Source organism: Topomyia yanbarensis, chromosome 3 (assembly GCF_030247195.1).
Source record: "Topomyia yanbarensis strain Yona2022 chromosome 3, ASM3024719v1, whole genome shotgun sequence".
NCBI lineage: Eukaryota > Metazoa > Arthropoda > Insecta > Diptera > Culicidae > Topomyia > Topomyia yanbarensis.
The window spans coordinates 182,347,642-182,373,239 of NC_080672.1; the positions used below are offsets into that span (position 1 = coordinate 182,347,642).

General features: G+C 37.6%; 2 protein-coding genes across 4 annotated transcripts in view; both read right to left on the reverse strand.

Moving 5' to 3' along the window:
- Positions 1 to 6,125: 6,125 nt before the first annotated feature.
- The window catches only part of LOC131688618 (ionotropic receptor 25a), an 800,747-nt gene continuing 781,274 nt past the window's right edge, over positions 6,126 to 25,598 (reverse strand). For 2 of the 3 annotated variants that reach the window (XM_058972999.1, XM_058973001.1), the window contains one exon: positions 6,126 to 7,266. In XM_058972999.1, the coding sequence (XP_058828982.1) occupies positions 6,861 to 7,266 (406 nt within the window). In that variant the 3' untranslated portion in view covers positions 6,126 to 6,860. The remainder of the gene's footprint in view (positions 7,267 to 25,598) is intronic. The other variant, XM_058973000.1, reaches the window with a different exon arrangement.
- On the reverse strand, positions 12,840 to 16,583 carry LOC131688619 (uncharacterized). The gene is made up of 2 exons (XM_058973002.1): positions 15,880 to 16,583; positions 12,840 to 13,276 (listed from the first exon to the last, which is right to left on the reverse strand). The coding sequence occupies exons 1-2, from the start codon at positions 16,397 to 16,399 to the stop codon at positions 13,266 to 13,268; spliced, it is 531 nt and encodes a 176-aa protein (XP_058828985.1). The 5' UTR covers positions 16,400 to 16,583; the 3' UTR covers positions 12,840 to 13,265.

Below are 25,598 nucleotides of genomic sequence, written 5' to 3' on the forward strand. Positions count from 1 at the left end.
GGCATAACTCTCATGGTAACCGTGTTTAAATCGACCGTTATTTCGTATTATTGTTATTTGTTTGTTTTTCTAGTTTAAAGAATGTAATTTAATAAAATTGTAAATAAAAATATCGAACAGACAAACACGTTAAAAGAGCTTATCATAGGATAAAAATAAATAATAAATAATATATACACACTCCAAGACAGATTAAAATCAGAGATTTCAAGAACAACATTTGTTAAATCCTACACATCACACACTGCTGCTACCAAAAGAGATTATTGTCGCGATCGTGAAAAAAGGGAAATCAAAAGAGAAAAAGAGGTTAAGCTACTGGGTTGAGGCCAAACACAAGTTCTTTCGCATTTGAGACAGTTAAGAAAACCACACGATAAAATGAAGTGTTAAATAGTGATCCCGAGAAGGAAATAGTTTGTGCCTATAGGTACCTCTAATCAGGTATGAACGCAAGCGAAAACCATACGTGGTGAACGACCTAATTCCTCAAATTCAGCTTACGAATAAAGACCCAGTAGCCCTCTAATATCGCCTTTCCCGCAATCCGCTTCGTTTCATCACTAAGACCCGCAACGCTACAACGAAACCGCAGTTTAACGTTGCAACCACGTGCAAGCGAATAAATGACCGTGGATGAGGCTTTCCAATACCCACGGATAGAGACGCTACGATTCCACCCATCTGTCCGCAGAGGTATCACCGGAGCGTTTACACCATAACACACAGTACGCTACCCGTAGGTCCCCGCACGTGGCAAGCGATCGGAGAAATCGTCACCATTCTCAAGCACCTCGCCGGTGTATCGTTTGAGACCAGCAAAGAAACCCACACGGGCAGCAGTTCGCTGATCATCATCGTCAGCATCGTCCGTCGAAGCGTCGGCAGTATCGGCATCCGCATTCGAACATCCAACATCGATAGCAGAAACTGTGGCTGCATCGGCGTCACCTACAAACACTGCTGCATCGTCCGTCTAATCGCCAGCAGAAGCAACAGCAGCATCAGCATCCCGTCACCCACCGGCATGCAAACTACACACAACACACACACACACACACACACACACACACACACACACACACTGTAAGTTAGGTTAAATAAAATCTGTATAATATAACTTCGTCCGTGATATCCTGATCAGTGCATCCCTGTAAAAACCGACCCTGAGAGCGAAAGCGCTACTCACGGCCGAGCTAGTCGCCCTAAAAGAGGCTGTTGTAGAGCCCACCCTCACTAGATCTCCGTGGCTTTGACAAGGAATCGAGGTCATTAAGCGGCATCCATCTGGTGTTGCCCAAGTAACGGCTAGCTCGAAATTTTTTTCTTGTTATTCAAAGCTGATAATATATGCAGCATTTTACAACTTAAACGGAATGAATATCGCGTGAAGAAACCATTTAAAACCGCATTTTTTTTGAAAAATTGTTTAAAAAAGTAGTAGAAACAGTTTTTTTTTATTCGTTTATTTGACACGGCTCATAGCGGTAGCTTAACGGAGCCGTGGATCTTTTATACGTTTACAATACATGTAAAAATAAAAATACAAGAATTAATTAATTGGATCTCGCGCGCGCAACTTTTTATTGCGAGCGGAGACCTTTTTTCGTGAGGTCTGTTGGCAAACAGCGTCAGGGGGTTCATTTAAGTCTCTCCTGTTTTTCACGTCCCGGTCGAAGCTGGCTTGGTGTCCGGGATCAGATGTTCTCCCTTGCTTCTTGCACTTATTGTTGATCAGTGTAAATCCGTCGTCATTGTTACTGCATTCGTTGCCGAAGTTGCTTACAGTTGCTTTTGGGGTGCTGGATGATTCTTTTACGGTTGTCATTATGGTCTGAACAGCTGCCACAAATTTGGCCACCGTTTGTGGTTCAGGTATTGGTATTGAAAACTCTGTTTTAGGTTGGTTTGTCGTAGATGAGTTGGCAATCGGTTGAGATGCATTTTCCTCTGCATCTTCCGCGCAAGGTTGTCCAGGATGAGCTGTCTGATTACAATACTTGCACGTAGGAGTTTGCCCCTCATGGGTGCATAGCGTAATTTGCATAATTGTAGTTCCGTGAGTATTGAGTTTTATTGCCAAGTAGGAGGGTATAGGCCTTTCAACCCGCATCCTCACTACAAAAACGCCGTTAGGAGTACCCGGGAAGAAGTTTCTCCTAGTATCAGGTGTAACGGATTCTACTTCTCCGTATTGCGACATGCATTTTGCAATTGGCTCAGGAGGAGTACGAGGTGATAGGTCATATAACCTTACATCTATATAATCATTCTCAATGTATACGGGAATCTTAATTCCAACGTTGTCACTTTCAACCACGTGTTTTAAGTTGTTCTTCAAAACGAAACGCTCGGCTTGTGCTAACGTGTTGAATGATATTAGCACTACATTGCGAAGATGATGATACTGAAGGTACAAGACTTCCGCAAGCCTAAGTTGCATTTTTACCTTCAGAAGGTATTCCACTTCACTAAAACTCGGTCGTTTTAAACAAAATTTAAAGTCAACGACCGCTGCGTTGGGTCGGAGTAGAGCTTTTTCGTCAACTTTACTCATGATGACAAGAATAATCCGATATTTCCTTTGTTCTCGAGACAATGCACACTAGATCGAGAGGCTTGTTGTTCACTTGGCTCGATTGTACGTCTGACTGCGGCAGAAGTAGAAAGTAGACTGTGGTAGAAACAGTTAACATATGTTTAACCTTTTTTCGACATTTTCTAGACTAAACATTTGTTAAACCACTGGTGAAGTTTGGTGCAATTCGAAATTAAACTTTGGCTGTAAAAAATATTATAATAAAACCTGTTTTAATCCACCTAGCGGTGCAATTGTGCCTTTCTCATTTCTCTAAACTATGGCACGGAGGCTTTTTATGTTCAACATACTTGTGGAAATGTCCATTACATTCTTATTACACTTTGCACTTATACACAATGGCATGCCAGCCACGAACTTGATGAGCTACGTGTCGACGGTGAAACACTTGAAACAAAAAAATATCATACTCCATTAGCCTAATCAGCATTAGATCAATGTTATCAGCTTGCTAACTTGTCATGCGGGGATGGGTATGTGAGGAGGGCGAAAGTCCCATGAACGAACGACTCCCCAGCTTAAATTGGTATGCTTTGTAATATAGTGGTGGTTTAAAGATGATGGGGTTGAAAGTGAGGGGTATGAGGTGGTGGTCTGAGGGGTGATTTAAGGAGATTTTTAAAGGAAGGGAGTGAACAGTAGAGGAGGGGTGTAACCCCTCTCCGTAAACCATCAACTACGCCCCTGTTAAAATCCAGAAACCTTATGCGAGTCGAAAAAAAAAATTGGCCGGGATTAGGTTGACGTTTTTCAGAGTGATTGCATAACCTTTCTATATGAGAAAGGCAAAAATGTGCAAAATCCAAAAAAGTGAATCTTCGTCAAATTTTTTTCGTGTTTGCATCAAATCTCGACGTTTTATGCACCTTGAATACATTTAGCATCAAAAATAAAAATTCTATTTTTAATTTTTCCTATAGTTTTTATGAGAAATTGCTGTGTGGCCGCACTCTGAAACCCGTAATTCCGGAACCAGAATTCCGATCGATCCAAAATTCAATAGCAGCCGATGGGAAGGTTGCATCTTTCATTTGAGACTAAGTTTGGGCAAATCGGTCCAGCCATCTCTGAGAAAAATGAGTGACATTATTTGACACATACGCACATACATACACACACACACATACACACACACATACACACACATACAGACTTTTTCCGATCTCGACGAACTGAGTCGAATGGGATATGACACTCGGCCCTCCGGGCCGGGATTAGGTTGACGTTTTTCAGAGTGATTGCATAACCTTTCTATATGAGAAAGGCAAAAATGTGCAAAATCCAAAAAAGTGAATCTTCGTCAAATTTTTTTCGTGTTTGCATCAAATCTCGACGTTTTATGCACCTTGAATACATTTAGCATCAAAAATAAAAATTCTATTTTTAATTTTTCCTATAGTTTTTATGAGAAATTTCTGTGTGGCCGCACTCTGAAACCCGTAATTCCGGAACCAGAATTCCGATCGATCCAAAATTCAATAGCAGCCGATGGGAAGGTTGCACCTTTCATTTGAGACTAAGTTTGGGCAAATCGGTCCAGCCATCTCTGAGAAAAATGAGTGACATTATTTGACACATACGCACATACATACACACACACATACACACACACATACACACACATACATACACACATACACACACACATACAGACTTTTTCCGATCTCGACGAACTGAGTCGAATGGGATATGACACTCGGCCCTCCGGGCCGGGATTAGGTTGACGTTTTTCAGAGTGATTGCATAACCTTTCTATATGAGAAAGGCAAAAATGTGTAAAATCCAAAAAAGTGAATCTTCGTCAAATTTTTTTCGTGTTTGCATCAAATCTCGACGTTTTATGCACCTTGAATACATTTAGCATCAAAAATAAAAATTCTATTTTTAATTTTTCCTATAGTTTTTATGAGAAATTTCTGTGTGGCCGCACTCTGAAACCCGTAATTCCGGAACCAGAATTCCGATCGATCCAAAATTCAATAGCAGCCGATGGGAAGGTTGCACCTTTCATTTGAGACTAAGTTTGGGCAAATCGGTCCAGCCATCTCTGAGAAAAATGAGTGACATTATTTGACACATACGCACATACATACACACACACACATACACACACATACACACACATACATACACACATACACACACACATACAGACTTTTTCCGATCTCGACGAACTGAGTCGAATGGGATATGACACTCGGCCCTCCGGGCCGGGATTAGGTTGACGTTTTTCAGAGTGATTGCATAACCTTTCTATATGAGAAAGGCAAAAAGGTGTATAAATTTTCAATTAACTAAAACTATTGTAAATATTTCGAATAACGACAAAATATTTCATGAAGATGTTTACGGGTATCTCAATAATAAAATGTGGTTGAAAAACATGTTTTGCAAAATTCACCACTTTGTGATAAATGGGGGGGGGGGCACTTCAGAAATTTTTACTCTGTAGTAACATGATCCCCTGTCTATTACGACTTGAAATAAATAAATAAAGCATACTATGACTAACAGACTAACAGATACGAAAGTTCAGCTAATCACCTATCCTGAAAAATTAATTAATAAGACTATCTTTTTAGATGCACGACAAATTTTAACCACAGTAGAAAGACAAGACAAGTATTTACGGTAAATCAGTGCTGTTTAACGGGCTTTTCCGACCTTCAACAACTTATACCATAATTTATTCAAGGAAAAAACATTTCATATCAATTAATAGTGCCAGATACTTTATAAAAATGACGTTCTACACATTTCGAAACCTTTTTGTGTATAGATGATGAGATATGGCCAGGGAATCAAATATCCCTAAAGATCAAGTGTCATCACTCTCCCCTAATCACTAAAGACTGAATATTTTTTCGAACAGGTGCTCAAGCCCGCCTTAAGGCGGGCCAAGTATTTTACCCATTTTACTTTCGATTAATTTCACTAAACCAATTCACATCTACAGTGAAATGCTAGTAACAGGCTACCCAAAAATATATTTTGTAGCTATTGAAATTTCCAAAAATAGTAAACTTGTTTAATGAAGATTGCATCTAAACACAAAATAGTTTTTCCACGTTTCCACGAATTTTCAACTGTGAGCTTCAATTGCCTTTGACAGAATGCTACGTACATTCAAACAATGTATGTGTATGAATCGTGTGAGCGCTGGGAAGAAATACTAGTGCGGATGATAACATACAATCATGTTTTAGTAGTTTTATTTAGATTTTTATAGAGACCGCTTATTTCGGTGGTGGGAACTAGAGGGTTAAGAGTCATGGGAGACAATTCCTAATATGAGAAAAATGTATAACATTTTTCTGCCGATTTTTATGATTAAAACATCGTTGGACGCGGAATCGATTATTCTTTTGAATCTTTTTAGAACTAGGACATGCCTTCGGGTCAAACTTAGCTTTGCGTTGAATTTGACTAGATCTACAACCTACACAGAAAAAAATATTTTGTAATTTTAAGTTTTTTTTCATGCACATATTTGGATCATGAATATAAATGTAAAATAAAGTTCCACTACAATTACACACGACTTGTCGTGCTTTCTTCAGCGAATTTTATTATGATTTTACACGTGGATTGAAAATTACAGTTTCTTTAAACGGAAAACCAATGCACTTCAATGTATTTTTACTCGAATACTGCTGTAAAATGAATGACATGTAATATTACACGAATGAAAGTGTAAAATTGTATGCTGTTTGATGCTCCAATTGATTTTAACGTAATTTTCAATCAAATTTTTGATTCAATCGTTGTAGGTTTACATTCGTATTGATTTACATGTCGTTTAAATTTCATTATTTTTTGGTGTGTATAGTAGTCACTGAAAAAGTGCATACAATGCTTGTTTTTGTAGCATCGAGCTCGATTCGAGTTTGCGTTACGCTCAATATTTATTTGATTGGTTCTTAGGAACCTAGACAATATATACGCATTCCATTGATTGCAGACCGAGTAAATAATGAAACAATGCGGCGACCATCTTCATGGAGCCAAAATAGGCGCATTACCCTACATGGTGGATTTTTTGTTTTTTGCTTTATTCACAACTACACTTTAAATCGATATTGTCACAAACATACCTAAACCACTATTTACCTGATGTTGGATTCTTCCCGGTGACGTTGAATCCTTTCTCAAAAGTGAGACTGTTATGCTATTTTATGGTGTTCCACCATTAAATAACACATTACTATCATTAATAACATAACAAAATTCGCAAGATATTTAAAATTAACCTTAAACCCTTTCAAAACCGTGATTTGAAGCTATTAACGTCTATGGTCTGAGTTCTTGTTCGCAGGTTTTGCAATTTTTGTCCAGGATCATCTTTTATTTGGCCCATTGTTCCGAATTGTTGTTTCATGTTTGGCAGCCTCATAACCGAATTTTGCGATGTTTTTTCTTCCGCTAATTCCGCTACATCTATTACTTTTACATTTTTACGATACTTGTAGTACCAAAACTCGAAAATTAAAGTTATGCATGCCATTCCGATCCCAACAAATATAACAATAAAAACTCCACCGATATTCTGAATGGATATACCGTCTGATTGATCATCTGGTTTTTCACATTTGCCTTGGATGTCGTCATTCTTCCACCATTGTTCCTTTAGTTTTTCCAACTGTCGTTTGTTTAACAACATCAGAATTCTGAAACGATACAATTGTACATTTAAATCATTAAAAACTGACGTCAAAGCAAAAATTTCGATGAGTGTTGGAAATATTACAAAGTTTCGTAACAAAATATTTTTTTATGTACTTTCCCCCAAGCATGTTTCTACGAAATTTTAAAAGAATTATTTTACTATTAGAACTGAATATCCGGAAGTGTCCTGCGACCTGAGTGACTGCCCAGTTTTCGCGCGTTCGGGGTTTCCGCAAAAGACAAAATGCGCATGTATGTATTTGCAATGCTCGTTTTTCCGGAAATCACATTCGTCAAAGTAAGAAAAGTAAGTAGCTTAAAAGATGTGTTGACGGATTCGTGCAATACAACAATGAGAGTTATAATCAACTCATCATTTGTCCAATGATTCTTCCTGGAAGTGTTTTATCAGTCGAAATTGCACGTTTCACTTGTAGCAAGTGGTTTAGTTTCGCAGCTGTGACTTTCGTGTTGCGTAATCTTTATGCATAGTTAGTGTCAAGAAAATAAATGCGAGATTTTATGCTAAGCAGCCCACTCTACACCAATGTAGCACGGAGTCATCAATAAAATGAAAAAGTTCCTACCAACTACCACTGGTAGCGCATATCGAAGAAAGTATGCGGCCAGGCACAGAATGGGGCGGAACATGTGAACGGCTAAGGGGTCAATAGTCGAGGTTCGAGGTGAACGACTAGGTTAAAGCTAAGAGAAGACTAGTCGAAGCTACGAGAAAAATAGTGAAGATAGAATAAAAGTTTAAAGAAATTTTAAGGAAAGTGAAGTTGAAATTGAATGACCGAAAATAAAAATCGCAAATGCAGAACATGTTTCGTAAAACCCGTTTAAAATATATTAGAAGATAAAAATCGGAAATAAACTTTAAGCGTGAAAATCGGAAATAGATCCTTCAGCATAAGAATCGTTTAAAAAGTTCTCACGCATACAATTTGACAAGGTTCAAAATCCTGTATAAAACTCAGTTAAAAATAAATAAATCTTACGCAGGAGCATCCGTATATCATTATGTTCAAGATTAAAAGTCGTCTAAAAAATCTACTTTGTAAGAATCTCATTTGTTTTTTCCGGTTTTATATTGAAGGTTTTTTAATCCGAGTCTTACACGCAGAAAAAAAAGAAAAGATAAACAAATTTGATTTTTAATAAGAATTTTCCCGTATTATATAGTGTCAAACAAGATTCAGGGTTGATTTAATCAATACTGTTGGTTGAAATTACCAACAAATTCATTTGTTGGCTTTTCAGTAGTTTCAACAAATATATATATATATATATATATATATATATATATATATATATATATATATATATATATATATATATATATATATATATATATATATATATATATATATATATATATATATATATATATATATATATATATATATATATATATATATATATATATATATATATATATATATATATATATATATATATATATATATATATATATATATATATATATATATATATATATATATATATATATATATATCGTTTGAAACAGCAAAATCATGATTAGTTTAACCGAACAAACAAGTTCGAAGAAACAAAAACCCGTTTTAATCGACCTAGTGGTGCAATTGTGCCTTTCTTATTTATCCAAACTACGATTCCATGGCTGGTTATGTTTAATATAATGATGGAACTGTCTATTAGATATTCTGTGCGATTTACACATACGTACAATGAATCGACAGCTACGAATCTGAGTTGCTATGTGTCGACGCTGAAACACTTGAAACCAGCGGCGGATGCAGAAGAAAGGGTTCGGGGGTTTGGACCCCGCCAAAGATTTTCAAATTGTTAAGAAATTTTAAATTAGTTTCTCAACTCAAAATCATTTCAAAAAAAAAAATTTCGCTGGTTTTTCAGACCCACAAGGAAAGTTTATTTTAGAGGAATCAGAAAAATTTTTTCGCGTAAAGGGCGGTTTAGGGAAGGGTGGTGAGTGATGTGGGGGGGGGGGTGTCCCCTCACCGTATCCCCCTAACTACGACCCTGTTAAAATACAGAAAACCTATGTAAGTAAAAAAAATTAGATTGACGATGTTCAGAGTGATTGCATAACCTTTCTATAGGAGAAAGGCAAAAATGTTAATTTGCTATGTGTCCGCACTCTCAAACCCGTAACTCCGGAACCGGAACTCGGAATTTAATGAAATTCAATAGCATCCTATGGAAACGTTGTACCTTTCATTTGAGACTAAGTTTGATGAATTCGGTTGAGCCATCTCCGAGTAACCGATGTGCTTATTTTTGGTCACACACATACATACTACATACGCACACACACAGACATTTGACGAATTCGACGAACTGAGTTGAATGGTATATGACAGACGGCACTCCGGGCCGGGATTAGGTTGACGATGTTCAGAGTGATTGCATAACCTTTCTATAGGAGAAAGGCAAAAACGTCCAAGTATTTTTACACTCGCAGTGGTACAAATTAAACGAGCGCGTAATTTGACGCTCAGCCTGGTGGTATATGGCTGAAAAGTCGCAAAGTGAATTTTAGAAAAGATTCGCAATACTTTCGCGTATCCACTAATAACTCAAAACCAAAGCAACAAAAAGTTCATTTGACAGTCGGTCTGGGTAATGTTGCCAGAACTTCGGTCGAAATTAATTTATTTGCTGTGGTTGCAATAATCACATTTTGTGGTTTTTAACCGTTTAAGTAATGTACAGGTATATAGGAAATTCCTATGTGACCGCACTAACCAACCTATAACTCAGGAGCCGAAAGTCTGATCGGAATGAAATTCAATAGCAGCCAATTGAACCATCGCACCAATCACTTCATATATAGAAGATGATGGAAAACGGACAAGAATGCTCTCTGAGGAATAGGCGTGAAATTAACTCTGAACATTGGCAAGATTTCCGAGGCATGAAGACATTCTAGGTGACCAATGTGATCAAAGTGACTACAGACCAGCGAATTTAAGTAATTTAACAAGCATTTTAATAAGTTTTCTTGGTATCATGGCAGTACCAGTTTATATGGGAATTTACTGTATGATCGCACTTGTCAACCAGCAACTCTGAAACAGGATGTCGGATCAGAATTTAATTCAAAAGCAACCTAGCAATACTATCTACCTTGAGTAACCGATGTGCGATTGTTTGCCAAATACGTATGTACATACGCACACACACACATTCGCCGAACTCGAGGAAGTGAGTTGAATGGTATAAGAGTTACGGCTCTCCGGACCTCTGTTGAAAAGTCGATTGACAAAGTGATTGCATAATTTTTCTATAGGAGATGGACAAAAAGGTTTATTTGGAAAATTTATGGTGTGAACGTATTTTATTTATAACTCCGGAACCAATACTTCGTTAAAATAACAATCGGTAGCGATCAATGTGAATACTATACCCTTCATTTAAGAATAAGATTGTGAGAATCGATTCAACAATATATGAGAAACAGGTCTGACTCTAATTTCAGAATTTGGCTATTTCTTCGGACCTTCTGGAAGACTCGATGGTTCCCAAAGTGGTCATAGAGACTTTGATTTGCAATAAGTGATCAGGACCAACAATTTCAAACAATGTAACATTCATTTCAATTAGTTTTGCATCATTTAGATGTAATGATTATACCGGTTTATATGGGAATTTCGCATGTGACCTCATACTTCAACCCGTAACACAGGAACCAGAACACCGATTCCAATGGAATTTAAGAGCAGTTAATAGGGATGCAGTAGCTTTCAATTGGGACTAAATTTGAGAAAATTGAGACAGACATTTCTAAGAAGCAGATGTGAATTAAATTCAGGAACTTGGTCATTTTCCCGAAGTTTCCGGTTCCGCCGAAGGTGACCAAATTGGTCAACGTGAGTTTGAAACTACAAATCCAAATAATTTAGGCCCCATTTTATGAAGTTTTGCATCTTTTAGATAACATGCTGATGCCGATTTATATGGGAATTTCATGCATGACCGGATTCTTTACCCCGTAACTCCGGAACCGGAAGTTAGAATTAAATGAAATTTAATAGCAGCCTATAGGAACGTTATAACTTTCGGTTGAGACTAAGTTTGATGAAATCGGTTCAGCCATCTCCGAGGAACCGATGTGCATATTTTTGTTCACATACATACATACATACACACACAGACATTTGCCGAACTCGACGAACTGAGTCGAATGGTATTAGTGACTCAGCCCTCCGGGCCTCGGTCAAAAAGCCGGTTTTCAGAATGATTGCATAGCCTTTCTATAGGAGAAAGGCAAAACAAATCTTTTGTATTAACCAAAAGAGAGAACAACTAAAATTTAATTGAAATTAAACAAAGATTCTGTTGGTTTTTAACAAAGGGATCAGCTAGATCTAACGAATTTTATTTTGATTCAACAATGTTTCTATTTAAAATGTAAACAGAAGTATTTGTTGAACTAAACCAAATACATACATGCTTTCGAAAAACTCCCATTTTAGTTTAGAACAGTCATTCGCCACGTTTTCGATTCAGCTAAACGTTTTGTCGATTCAAAAAGGTCTGATTCTTCTGCGTGTACAAAGAAGAGTCCCAGTCCGATTTTTATACTTGATATTTACTCCGGTTTTTATATTCTAATTTATTTGAAACGGGTTTTACGAAGCATTGTCTTGCGACTTTTATTTTCGGTCGCGTTGTGTGACGACTTTTATTTTCGGTCGGTTGCGTGACGAAGGAAGCATTCAGCGAATAATTTGAAAAATATAATCAGTTAAGCTAGCCGCTGTAAGGACAATTTCTGTGCCTAGTGGAAACCGGTTGCAACTGAAAATCTAACTAATGAACTTGCGCCTTTCCATTTTGTGTAGGAGAGACCGGGGCAAGTCAGCACTGATTTCGTCTCTTAGGCTACAAATTGCAAAATGTTACTTTTTACTAAAAACTAAATTTACTTAATTGAAATACTTATTGTACAATATAGAGTAAGATTCCGTTTTTGGCACGTTCCGTTTTTGGACTACTCCCTTTCTAGCAAACTCCGATTTTGGCAATAAACGGTTTCCATTTGTGGCAACATTCTTGTAAGTCTTTTAAAAAGTGTGCAATACATATTTTTTGTATCAATTGATATCGCATCTGACTTTATTTCTAAACATGGGAGTCATATAACTCTTAAAGGCGCAAATATTTTTTTTTTAATTTTGTAAAAATTGTCTATGCTATTGTCTATGCTATGGCCGAGGATCGTTGCTAAGGGCTTTCGGAAACTACGACTGCTAAACACGTCTGGTTTGTTCAAGCTTTAAGATCACACTGACTCTATTGGGTGTTCTTCGCTATGAGATGAGATACATCTCATCTCGCCTCTCACATCTCCCTCCTTAAATTCATAATTCATCTTTTTTTAAATTCAATATTATGCAATGTTTGGGTATTCAAAAATAAACTTAAACAATTATTTCATTTGGATTTCTTCTTCTTAACTAGTTGCCCTAAATTAAGATTTTTGTACTTTGATTTTATATATCTAGTAGATCGCCGTAATACTGGTTTTGTTTTTAGTTTAGGCAATGCACTTGATGGTGTATGTTTATGTTCTGTTTTAATCTCGGACCTGATTGTTTCGTTTTGTAGATCGTATTCTGCCGCTAACTCCGGAGCGATAGAATTTTTCAGAACGAATGGTTTCTGGGGAATGTGTTTTAATTGATTTCTATGCGCTTTACGGGTACCGCCATTTACGTCTATCAAATAAGTTAGATTCGATATTTTTTTTAATATGGTACCTTCTGTGCTAAGAGCTCTACCATTTGATTTATATGTATAAATTATTTTACTGTTGGTTTTGAAAACTGTTGGCGTATTTTGAGCGTTGTCGTCGTAATGGAATGTTTTATTATTCCCTCTTAGGGCAGACAGCTTCGTGCGAGGTGGGAAAGCAAAAATTCGTTCATTCGGTATTATGTTGTCTTCGGTAGTTGGTGATTGATGGTGGTGATGCAAAATTTTTTTGATTTCATTGTCGATCTGTAATGATGAAAAGGAATCGTTCTCTTTTATTAGTTTCCCCAACACCGCTTTTGTGGTTTGTACTGCCCTTTCTGCTAGCCCATTGCTGGCGGGGTGGTAGGGAGGCGACAGAATGTGTTCGCAGTTTCTAGACTCACAGTATTTTTTGAAGTGGAAGCTGTTGAATGGAGGCCCATTGTCGCTGACAATAGTTGATGCAAATCCAAACACAGAAAAAATGTTATCCAGCTCTTGTGCAACGTTATCTGCATTAGTTTTAACCATTCTGCGGACCTCAATCCACCTGGAGTATGCATCAACTAATATCAGAAAGGTGCGATTAAATTTATGGAAAAAATCTATGTGGACACGCTCAAACGGTTTAGATGTAGCGGGCCAATTGCCGTACACTCTTGGGGTTCTATCTATTCCTAAAATTTGACATTGTTTGCAAGAACCTACGTAGCTTTCGATGTCTGATCCGAAACTGGGCCAGTATAAATACCTTCTGGCGATTTGTTTCATTTTTTGTATGCCACGGTGGTTTGCATGTAACAATTGAAGAGACGGAATTTTCAAGGCGGTCGGAATAACCACTCTTTCACCGAAAATTAAACAATCTGACTCTATGCTTAATTCATGTCTTTTACCGAAAAAGTTTTTCAATTTTTTATCTTTTACATGACTTGGCCAACCATTTTGTACAAAATTTAATACTTTTGACAAAGTAGAATCGTTAGCTGACTCTTGACCTATAATTTTAGAGTTGAGATTCACATGTTGGTCGTCTACTAGATAATTGAGTTCCATGAAAGAGCTACGCTGACTTTCTTCTAAGTCGGCTGAACTCAGATTTTGGTCCAAAGGTAATCTTGACAAGCAGTCTGCCACACAATTATCTTTTCCAGCCATATGAGTGATAGTGTAATCAAATATAGATAATCGTAAAAAATACCTCTGTAGCCTAGTTGCAATTACTGACGGGCCCCCTTTTTTGCTATTAAATATTCCCAGTAATGGTTTGTGATCCGTGATAATAGATATTTTCTGTCCTAAGACATATTTATAGAATTTTTCCATGGCAAATACCACAGCTAATGCTTCCCTGTGTAATATTGGATATTTTTTTTCAGTTGTCGACAATCGACGCGACACAAAAAACACCGGCATTTCAATTTCGTTTATCTTATGGCTCAATATGCCTGAAATCCCGTCATCACTTGCGTCGCATGTTACTGTGATGGACTTAGATGGATCAAAATGTGTTAGAACTTTTGCACTACAAATGGCTCTCTTGCTCTTCTCGAAAGCTTCATTGCATTTTTGATCCCAACTCCATTTACTATTCTTTGTCAGAAGGTTATAAAGTGGAGAGAGAATAACGCTCAATTTAGGAACGAATTTACCATAAAATGTTATCATACCGAGAAATGATTTCAGTTGTGTTTTTGACTTTGGCACTGACACGGCCGTTATCGCATTCACCTTCTCCGGATTTGGCGACACACCCGCCTCCGAAAGAATGTGACCCAAATATTTCACTTGGGAGACAAACCATTCACATTTCTCGGCATTGATTTTAACGTTATGGTGCATAAGCCTTCCTAACACTATTTTGATCTTATCTAACAGCTCATCATCGGAATCAGCCCAAATTAAGATATCATCGATGTACGTTTGGACTTTTGCAATATCTCGTAAAATAGAGTCCATAACGGATTGGAAAATTGTGGCTGCCGGTTTAACCCCGAACGGTAATCTGCGGTAGGCATACAATCCCTGATGTGTGTTTATTACTAAGAGCTTTTTGGAAGCTTCCGAGAGCACGAGTTGCTGATAGGCTCCTCTCAAATCAATTAGAGCGAATTTTTTTGCACCACTTTTATTTGTAATGAGCTCTTCGATAACTGGAAGAGGATAATGATGGGTAATAATGTGTGGGTTTACAGTCTTGGACCCGTCCATACATATTCGAATATCTTTTTTATTTGGTTTCACTACCACTACTATGGGTGATGCCCACTCGGTATATTCTACCTTCTCAAGAATACCTTTAGCTTCTAAATCATCTAAATGTGCCCCAACGATATCTCTGTGTTTAAATGCGACTGTGTATGGTTTGTGTACCACCGGATTTGCATTGCTATCCATTCTGATGTCTACTTCGACCCCTTTAATCGGTTCTGTTAGATCCTCATCGAACGCCGGCGCATACTGAGTTTTCAAATTTTCAACAGTTTTCTTCACCCACTGTTGTCTTTTACTTTCGCAGAGAGAATTAAGATTAAACGTTTCTCTCCACTGAGGCCAGATTGCGCTTAGCCAGTCTCGACCTAACAGAGACACAAAATTTCGAGGAGATTTGATCACCAATATCGATAAAGTTAGTGTTTTCGCTTTCAATTTCACTTTAACTCTTATCTTTCCCACCACGTTTACAGTTTCGCCAGAGATAACGAAAAAGCTTCGACTATCTGGTAGTAGTGTACACTTATTAAACTTTTCTTTATATGTATCTAATGAACAAATTGTCGCACTAGCACCAGTATCGCATTCCATCAACAAGCTTTGATCCTCCACATTTAATTCCACAAAAGCTGGTGTTGAAATGTTTGACTTACCGAGCAATATATTGTTAATCCAATTTGATTGGGCATCCTCGGTGTCCAGTTCTTCCCCTGACTGATCATCACCTGTAGCATTCTCGTCGCCTAAACTCATTTTGAGATCTTCCATGGCTGCTGATAATTGGTTGATCCGTTCTTCGAAAGCTCTCTTCCTCACTGAATTATTTCTAGGTATTGGAGATCCATGGCGTGGCTTCTTAACTTTGGGCAGCGTGCAGTTATAAGACAAATGACCTTTATTATAACAATTGTAGCACACCGTGTCGCTGCTAACTTTAAAATTTCCTCGATGACTCGAAATATCCTTCGGTCCTTGCCCGGAACATGCACTTTCGTGGAACCTTCCTGGTTTGATGAAACTTCTGTTACGCACTGAATTGTTTTGACCCACATAATTAACCATGCTGGAACTTTGCTTAGACATTTTTCGAGCCTCGAAGGCGGCTATCTCAACTGTTTTAGCTTTTTCTAGTAGTTGAGCTAGGTTTAGCGTATGGTTTGCATCCCGTATCATAGTCTCTCTTGTTTTTTCATTCCGAATCCCTGCCACGAATACTGATTGCACTAATGTAGCTTCCGTATCGACGCTCACACTACAATGTTCAACAATGTTCTGTAAATCTATAGCGAAATCGTCCAGCGATTCGCCCTCTTCTTGTTTCCGCGTTATCAACCGATGCCGTTCAGCAAACACATTTTTGTTCTCTTCGTGTAAGACTTTAAACTTATCCACTATTTGCGCGTATGTTTTATCAACGATCCTATTCGGTTTGAAACTGCCAATTATTCGATTGGCCGTCTCTTGACCAACACTGGTTATGAATTCCAACGCCTTTTCGTCGTCTGGAGTTCTATTCAAAGCAAAAAATATATCTACTGTTTGTAGATAAGAGTTCACATTTAACCCAGGTACATACACAGGAAACTTCCCTTTTGTTCTTTTGTCTACGGTCACAGTGACCATTTTATTTTCATCTTCTACTGACATTGCCATAGCGTTTTTTACGATTTCAATTAAAACGCAAACGTCCAATTTTTACTGCTCGACTATCACGCGAGTAAACTATTGAACCAATTTTCCTTACACCGTGATTGTACCACGTTTCTTTTTATTCTCGTCGCCAGTATGCTATGGCCGAGGATCGTTGCTAAGGGCTTTCGGAAACTACGACTGCTAAACACGTCTGGTTTGTTCAAGCTTTAAGATCACACTGACTCTATTGGGTGTTCTTCGCTATGAGATGAGATACATCTCATCTCGCCTCTCACAGTTTTATTACATTATTGTGATAATTTTGAGAAGTTTTTCGCAATTTTCTTCCAAAACAGCATTATGCATCTAAGGGTTATCTATATTTTACACTATACGTGTTGTATTTAATGATTGCAATAAGAATATAAATGTATTATTTATGTACAATATAACTAGAAACAGTGTAACTAGTGCCTGACGGAATCAATTTTTATAGTAAGTCCTAGAGGCTATGCACTTTAAGAGTCAAGTACAGAGGAATGTACAATGAGACAAAATGTTCAATAGAACCTTAGTAACATTGTAACTGTTAACTTTCTCTTTCGATTGTTATGACATCGCTACAAAATTTGGCACTAAATTTCCAGTACATATCGAAGGCTGACCATAGTGCGTCCCAAAACCCTATTTACGAATACAAAATTAATGGTCCCAAATAGTTTGTTTTAGCTTTATGACGGCGCCGGTGGTTGAGTGGTAAGCGTGACCGCCACTCATTCCAATTTGCCTGGGTTCAATTCCAGCCGAGGTCGTTGAGATTTTTCTGATGTGAAAAAATCTGTGGTCACGTCTTCCTTCGGAAGGGAAGTAAAGCCGTTGGTCCCCGGTCCATGAGTTTGGTGGATCGATATTTAGTCCAGATAGTGAAGTCACCTCTATGGCGTCGGTAAAGAAGAAGTGATCCAACTTCTATACTCTTACTAACAAAAATATCCTCCTCCTGTGATACTTGTGGAGTGCGCAGTAGTATATACGGCCTCTAGCAAAAGCAAGTATCGGACTAACCATTCCTTCCCTTTCCTTCCGCGATCTACGTTCGGGCCTGGCCGGCGCCGTTATTGATCAATACTTTAGGATTACCAGGAGTTGCACATTGACAGATGTTTCGCTATTCCCAAGCATAATTATCTATTTATTCTCTGTGCAACTTCAGCTAGTCCAGATCGATAACGGAGTAGCAGCCAGGGGTGGTCGCACAAGTTCAAGCTCAATAGTTTGTTTTAGCTTTATGATGTCTTTGGCAAATTTGTTAGTATTTTGTAGATGATTTTTACAATGCAAATGGTTTTTTTCAAACCCAAACATCTTCGAGCATTGCAATTCGATTTTCAATCTACTAATTCCATCTGGAATATCGACGATTGGTTAGTTATGAAGAACAACAAAATCTATTTATGTATTAAAAGAGCTATGTTTTTTAAACAAAATTGTTCATTGTTATTCAGAAAGAGGAGATAACAATCCCAGGAGCGAAATCAACACTACCATATAGTAAATTGTTTGAGTTTTGACGTCCAGTGGACCGAAGAAAAGCGATTCGAATTAAATGATATTTTACACCTCCGTAATGAGAGGCGTTGCACTCGAGAAGTGCGCGAAAACTGTGAGAATTCTACTGGAATGGGATTGAATTTGATAAAAACATGAATCTACCGCCTACCGCCCTATGAACATCGATGCAATCTTCTACGTTTGCCGACTCTTGCAACTCGGAGGAAATGCTGCAACGGCTCTTCGTGTTTAATCTTCTGGGAAACAATATAGATAGGGCGGAGTTGCTGAACCAGCTCCGATTCAACGTACCGCCTAGACCCACCAGACGAACTGATTTCTTTCGGTTACCAATGTATCGTACTCTTTTTTCTCAAAACAATCCGTTCAATGTATGCTGTCGTAATTTTAATAATGTAGCCGACAGATATGATTTTAGCATTACTAAGACTACCTTTAAACATAGAATTAATATTAATTAAGGAACTGTCTGTACGAGTAACTCGAAGACCAGTAAATAATTTGATATTAAATAAAATTAAATACATATGATTAAAAATTTGAAAATACAAACTTAAAAATTAGGTTCCATTTTTGGCACCGTTCCGGTTTTGGCAACTGAAAAAAATAAAATTGTTGCGTTGCGTTGCGTTGTGACCATGATTTTGGCGGATTGCACACTTCATCATGCTCGACTGCTGATTATCTAATAAGAGTTGCTTAGGAGGTGATAATGGAATGGTCTTAAAGAGTAGGTACCAGAAATTGATTTTTGACGTCATTTTGAAATCAAAGATGGCGACTTCTGGTTTAGCGAAATTCGCTATAACTCAATCAATATTGATATTTTCGGAATGGTCTTGAGGAGTAGGTGCCAGAAATTGATTTTTAACCCTCTAGTGCCCAAATTTTTATTTGGCTTGTAGGTGGGTTTCGTGATGAGAATAACGAAAATAATGTTGATAATTCATGTAAGCAATGGATTTTTCATTACAGCCTTAAAATAAGTAGGCCGCCTAGAGGCGGTTTTGGGCACCTGGGCGAATAAAAAAAAAAACTTTTTTTCTTCTAGTTACTTCAACATAAGCAAATTCAGATGGTTTATATTTTGAATTCCATCAGAACGCAAATTACCTAAGTTAAGGAGTATTTCTCTAGTGCCTTGGTTGTTTAATTGTTGACTTCTAATTTATAGTAGGGGGACCAGTGTCTGCTGGCGATGGTTACACTTATCATGTTTTATTTTGACGTAGGACTACGTCTTTGTTTTCGACATAGGGGTGCACGTTGGAAATTCTACAAAAATGGTATGTAACGAAAAGTGGTCCAATTTTAAACGCATATATTCAGCCATCTCACGATAAATTTTCAATTTTTTTGCGTATGTCGCCCCGAAATACTTCTAAGAATAGATTCTAATAGATAAACCCAAAGATTTTTGATATCATGGCATTAAAAATTTAAATAATGAACAACCTAGTCAAAATATCGCGCATTTACACACAGAAGATAGTGCTTCCCTAGTCCAGCACGACAGATTTGTGCACCTAGCGCGCTACGCTTCTATGAATGACGTCATCATCGACTATTTAAACGGACGGATTTCGCCGCCAGGGTTACCAAAAATACAGAATAATCTGTATTTATACAGATTTTTCAGCCAGTTCAGATCAAGAATCTGTATGTGCAGATATACAGATTTTTGCGTGTATGTACAGATATACAGATTTTTGAGAAGTGATGTTACAAAACCTATTTTAGAAATATTTTTTTTAGTTTCAGTAATACTTACTCTGTGTCTCTCTCAGCTTAGCCCTTTATATTTGGCTGTGCACGCCGATGAAATCGACTTAAAAATGACTTTTACTGTGAGCCGTGTTTACAAACATTGCTTCACAGTTTAATAGCAGTATTGGTAAACACGGCTCACAGTAAAAGTCATTATTTATATCGACTTCGTCCGCGTCCACAAACCTTAATTAAAAATAAATCAATATATTTTCACTTTTTCGAGTGGTCGCTCATTCTGAAAGGTAAAGGTTTGTAATGCACTCAGGTTAGCACCCAGCAAAGGCCTGGCTGAAGTCTACTTCCAGAAACGTTAATTGTAATGCTCTGTGACTTTGTGAATTCTCAATTTTTTGTCCGAAAATTAGACAGCTACATTGGTCGACTTAGGCTGTGAACCATTTGGTGAAATTTTTAAATTTTAGTTAAAATCTGACACTTCAAAAGTTATTTGCAAAATAACCCTACTCTGGAGCATGGTTAAAATTGACAGAGCGATAGTTAAATGGTTAAAAAAATTCCCATGATGCAGAATGAAAAGGCGGAAACATTTTCTGTACCTAATTGAGGTTGTCAATATTTTTCAATACAAAATTAAGGGATAAAGATGGAAGGGATAAAGATGGAAACGATAACGTGTTGTGTAAAGATTTTTTTTGGGTTATTTCATGATGTGAATGTTTACTTTTCGAGCCTATGACTGTCATACTTAATGTAACAAGAAAAAAAAACTGATTTTAAAATATCGACAAATGTTCACACCTCTACCAACTTGTGGTCATCGCAGCTGTCAATTCTAAATAACTATCCATATGTCAGCTTTTGAAATGGTTCGCTCTCTCAAGGACTCAACTGATTCGATACAGATATCGACACAGATTTTTCAAAGAGTAAATACAGATGAAAAGATTTTTTAGGACAAAAATACAGATTTAATTTTGGCAACCCTGTTCGCCGCAGCAGCTCAGTCGCCTGTTGAGCGGCAGGCGAAACAGATCACTGTGCTGTGTGCTTTTACAGCCAGTGTAGCTGAGTTAGAAGTTCGTCACACTGCCTGTGGAGGTACGCTACCCAGTGAATGCGAATGAGCTTGTCCGTATGCTATTTGTGTTGTGCTCGTTTCCAGCACATTTTTAAAAATTATTCGTACACAAAATAGTTTGTACATGCCAGCTCCATTTGCAAACACGGTTAACATAGTGTCGTGGTATTAGTTGTCTCTTTCGCTCTACCCATCATCATCAGCGTTGATTCATTTTGCTTAGTGCGCGTGGGTTTAATGTTTGAGGCGAATGTGTAGGTAGGTAGATCTAATTTGTTACTAAATTGCACAACGAAAGTTTATAATTTACGTTCGATCAATTCATTGATTCATTTCCCCATCACGTGATTCATTTCCACTCAGCCTATAGTACTTTGATTCTACTAATAGGTACATACTACAAAGCCTATTTATGAATGAATACACTGTCACTTCAAAAACCGTTGCAAAAACACATCTTGTGCATATATAAAATTGTTTTCGATTCTTATATATTTATAGTTATATATAGCTATTCGCTATATTTCTATGCGTACTTTAGGAAAGTTATAATAATGGCAAAATATAACTAGAATGCTTGGTCTATACATGAAATGTGATTATATTGCCTAAATTTTGATTTTTCTTCACTGGTCCGGGTTGTTTACCACACACAATCAAAAAGGTTTTACAAGCTAATCTTATTCTATAAAGATTTAGTTCCAGATATTAGTTCGGTCACAGTTTTCTGTACTTTCTTCAGATCTTCTTAAATAAGTTTAATCGGATTCGATCACCTACTACAAATGAAATGACCTGATAACCAAGAAGGTTTGGTTCAATATGTAATATTCGATGTTGATGGGTTGTGATTAAACCATACGTAGGAAATATGTTTGATTTATTATTACTATAAATGTACTAAGAAAATAAATATTTTACATTAAGTAGTATAGTCCTACGTCTACAGCTCGTGCAACCCCATAGGGCTGTCCCTTGTAGTTTTTTAATTTAAGAAGATCATGTAAAAGAGAACTTTCGAGATTCTTCAGGTGAAATTCCGAAGTAAACAAACAAAAAAGAACAAATTTTGTTTGTGGTTACGTATATTGTATATACGACCACGAAAAGCTCTTTTCGTGCGCCATCGAAAAATGTAGTCATTCGTAGAATAGCTTTGAACTAGCTCTAAATAACAAAAATGCTGAAATTTAAAGACTTCACCTAGGGTAATGAGCCTATTTTCGCTCTAACCATGTGAAGCCGGTAGTTAGAGCAGCTCGAAAACTTAACGCTTAACGTGAACGAAACAGAATGTAAGGCAACATGAGTACATGGGAGAATGTATTACACAGTACTTGAAGTGCAGGACTATAAACAGCACCATATGCCTAATACAAAAGGAGAAAAAAGATTCCGCCAACTTACCCCAGACTCCACTAAATATAATTAAATGATAAGGACATCCATATTCTAACAGCAGTATTCACCCAAAGATTTTAAAACATGCTTCTTTTCAGCTAAAATTGCACATAAAGCTAGTTTCGGTACGATAAGTAATCACAAAAGACTGAATTTTTTTTGCCCAGGTGCCCAACACCGCCTATAGGCGGGCAAAGTGTTTTACCAAAAAAGCTAAACTTCCGAATTATTCCACTAAACCAATTCGCATCTACAGTAAAAGGCTACTAACAGGCTACTCAAAAATATTTTTTTAGTTAATTAAATTTCCACAAATAGTCAAAATTTGTTTAATGAAGATTACCACTAAACACAAAATAGTTTTTTTCCACGGTTTCATGGAATTTTCAACTTTGAGCTTCAATTACCTTTAACAGAAAGCTACGATTATTCAAACAATGTGTGTGTATGAAAGGTGTGAGCGTTGGGAAGAAATACTAGTGCGGATGACAACATACAATCATGTTTTAGAAGTTTTATTTTGATTTTTAAAGAGACCGCCTAGAGGCGGTGTTGGGAACTAGAGGGTTAACGTCATTTTGAAATCAAAGATGGCGACTTCCGGTTTAGCGAAATTCGCTATAACCCAATCAATATGGGTATTTTTGGAATGGTCTTGAAGAATAGGTGCCAGAAAGGGGTTTTCCAGGTTTTCCATGAAAATTGATTTTTGGCGCCTTTTTCAAATCCCAAATGGCGGCTTCCGGTTTCGCGAGATTCTCTACAAATCAATCAACATGAGTATTTTCGGAATGGTTTTGACGAGTAGCAGACAAACGTCGATGTTTGCCGTCATTTTAAAATTCTAGATGGCGACTTCCGGTTTACCGAAATTCTCGCATGAAAAATTTGGGCAATCATCTAAATCACCCTCAAATATAAGATCTAATCATAAACCAGCAAAATGCAGGAAAGTGCGGTGAGAATGGAAGAGAGAGAAGAAAGAGACGTAAGTGGTGTGAGTTAAGGGTTTGAATTTATTCAAATTAAACATATTGCTTAAATTTAAGTAAATTCAACCGTTTTAATTAAAACTATTTGTACTACAACTTCAACTTCCAAAAATACCAATATTGATTTGGTTATAGCGAATTTCGCGAAATCGGAAATCGCCATCTTGGATTTAAAAATGGCGTCAAAAATCAATTTTTGGAACCTACTCGTTAAGATCATTCCAAAAACACTCATATTGACTGGGCTATAGTGAATGTGGCTAACCCGGAAGTCGCCATCTTGGAATTCAAATTGGCGACAAACATCGATCTTTGTCTACTACTCGTCAAGATCATTCCGAAAATACCCATATTGATTGGGTTATAGCGAATTTCGCTAAACCGGAAGTCGCCACTTTGGATTTCAAAATGGCGCCAAACATAAATTTCTGAAACCTACTCTTCAAGACCATTCCGGCAATACCGATATTGCATGGGTTGTAGGGAATTTCCGCTAAACCTTAAGTCGCCATCTTGGATTTCAAAATGGCGTCAAACATAAATTTCTAGCACCTACTTGTCAATACCATTCCGAAAATACCCATATTAATTGGGTTATAGCGCATTTTGCTAAACCGGAAGTTGCCATTTTCGATTTCAAAATGGCATCAAAAATCAATTTCTAGTAACTACTCTTCAAGACCATTCCGAAAATACCCATATTGATTGGGTTATAGCGAATTTCACTAAACCGGAAGTCGCCATCTTTGATTTCAAAATGGCGTCAAAAATCCATTTCTGGCACCTACTCTTCAAGTCCATTCCGAAAATTTATCATCATATTTGATTGGGTTATAGCGAATTTATAAAAACCGGAAGTCGCCATCTTTGATTTCAAAATGGCGTCAAAGATTCGTACATTGGACCTCTGCTTTGTAAGTGCCCGGGATTGCGCTCCGTACTGCTGCACTGCACCGACTGCTTTAGTCAAGCAGGTGCGTCATCATCCCCCACTACGTCTTGTATTCGCTGGTAACATAGGAGTGAATTTTGAAGACGTCTCAAGCTCTATCGTCTACGATTTTAAAAACGCTGACTACGACAGCATCGTTAGCACGCTGTTGGATATAAACTGGGACGAAAATATTAACAATGACGACGCGAACGAAGCAGCGATGACGTTTTCTAGTATTCTTAACTACCTTATCGACCGCCATGTACCAAAACGAACAATTAGTACCGATGAACACCCTCCCTGGCAATCAACCGTCCTTAGACGTTTAAAATCTGCCAAACGAGCTGCATTTAAAAAATTCTCGAAGCATAAGACACTTGCATTACGAAATCACTACTTTCAACTCAACCACGAATACAAACAACAAGCCCAAGTCGTTCTGGAAATATGTTAACGAGCAGCGAAAAGAATCCGGTTTGCCATCTTGTATGTCGTTTAATGGAGTTTTAGGTACCGACACTAAGGAAATTTGTCAACTGTTCTCCGACAAATTTTCAAGCGTTTTTTCCAACGAGCGCCTGCCACCACAACAAGTCGCTGCCGCCGCTAATTTAACTCCTTCTCTAGGACGAACCATCAACCGAATTTGTGTCGATAATGCTGCCATTCTTGCAGCAAATGCCAAACTGAAAGCATCTCGTTCTCCGGGTCCAGATGGTGTTCCCTCGATTTTTGTCAAAAAGTGCATCAGCGGGCTTCTTGAACCACTTCGGCGAGTCTTCGAGCTATCACTCACTACTGGTACATTCCCTTCTTGCTGGAAAGCAGCGCAGCTTCCAGTTCATAAAAAAGGAAACAAATCGAACACTGACAATTATCGGGGAATCTCGTGTTTAAGTGCTGTATCAAAACTGTTCGAGCTGGTTGTGTTAGATCCTATTTTCTTTCACTGCAAACACTACATTGCAGATGACCAACACGGTTTCATGCCTAAACGATCGACAACGACAAACCTGAATGAATGGATTCGCT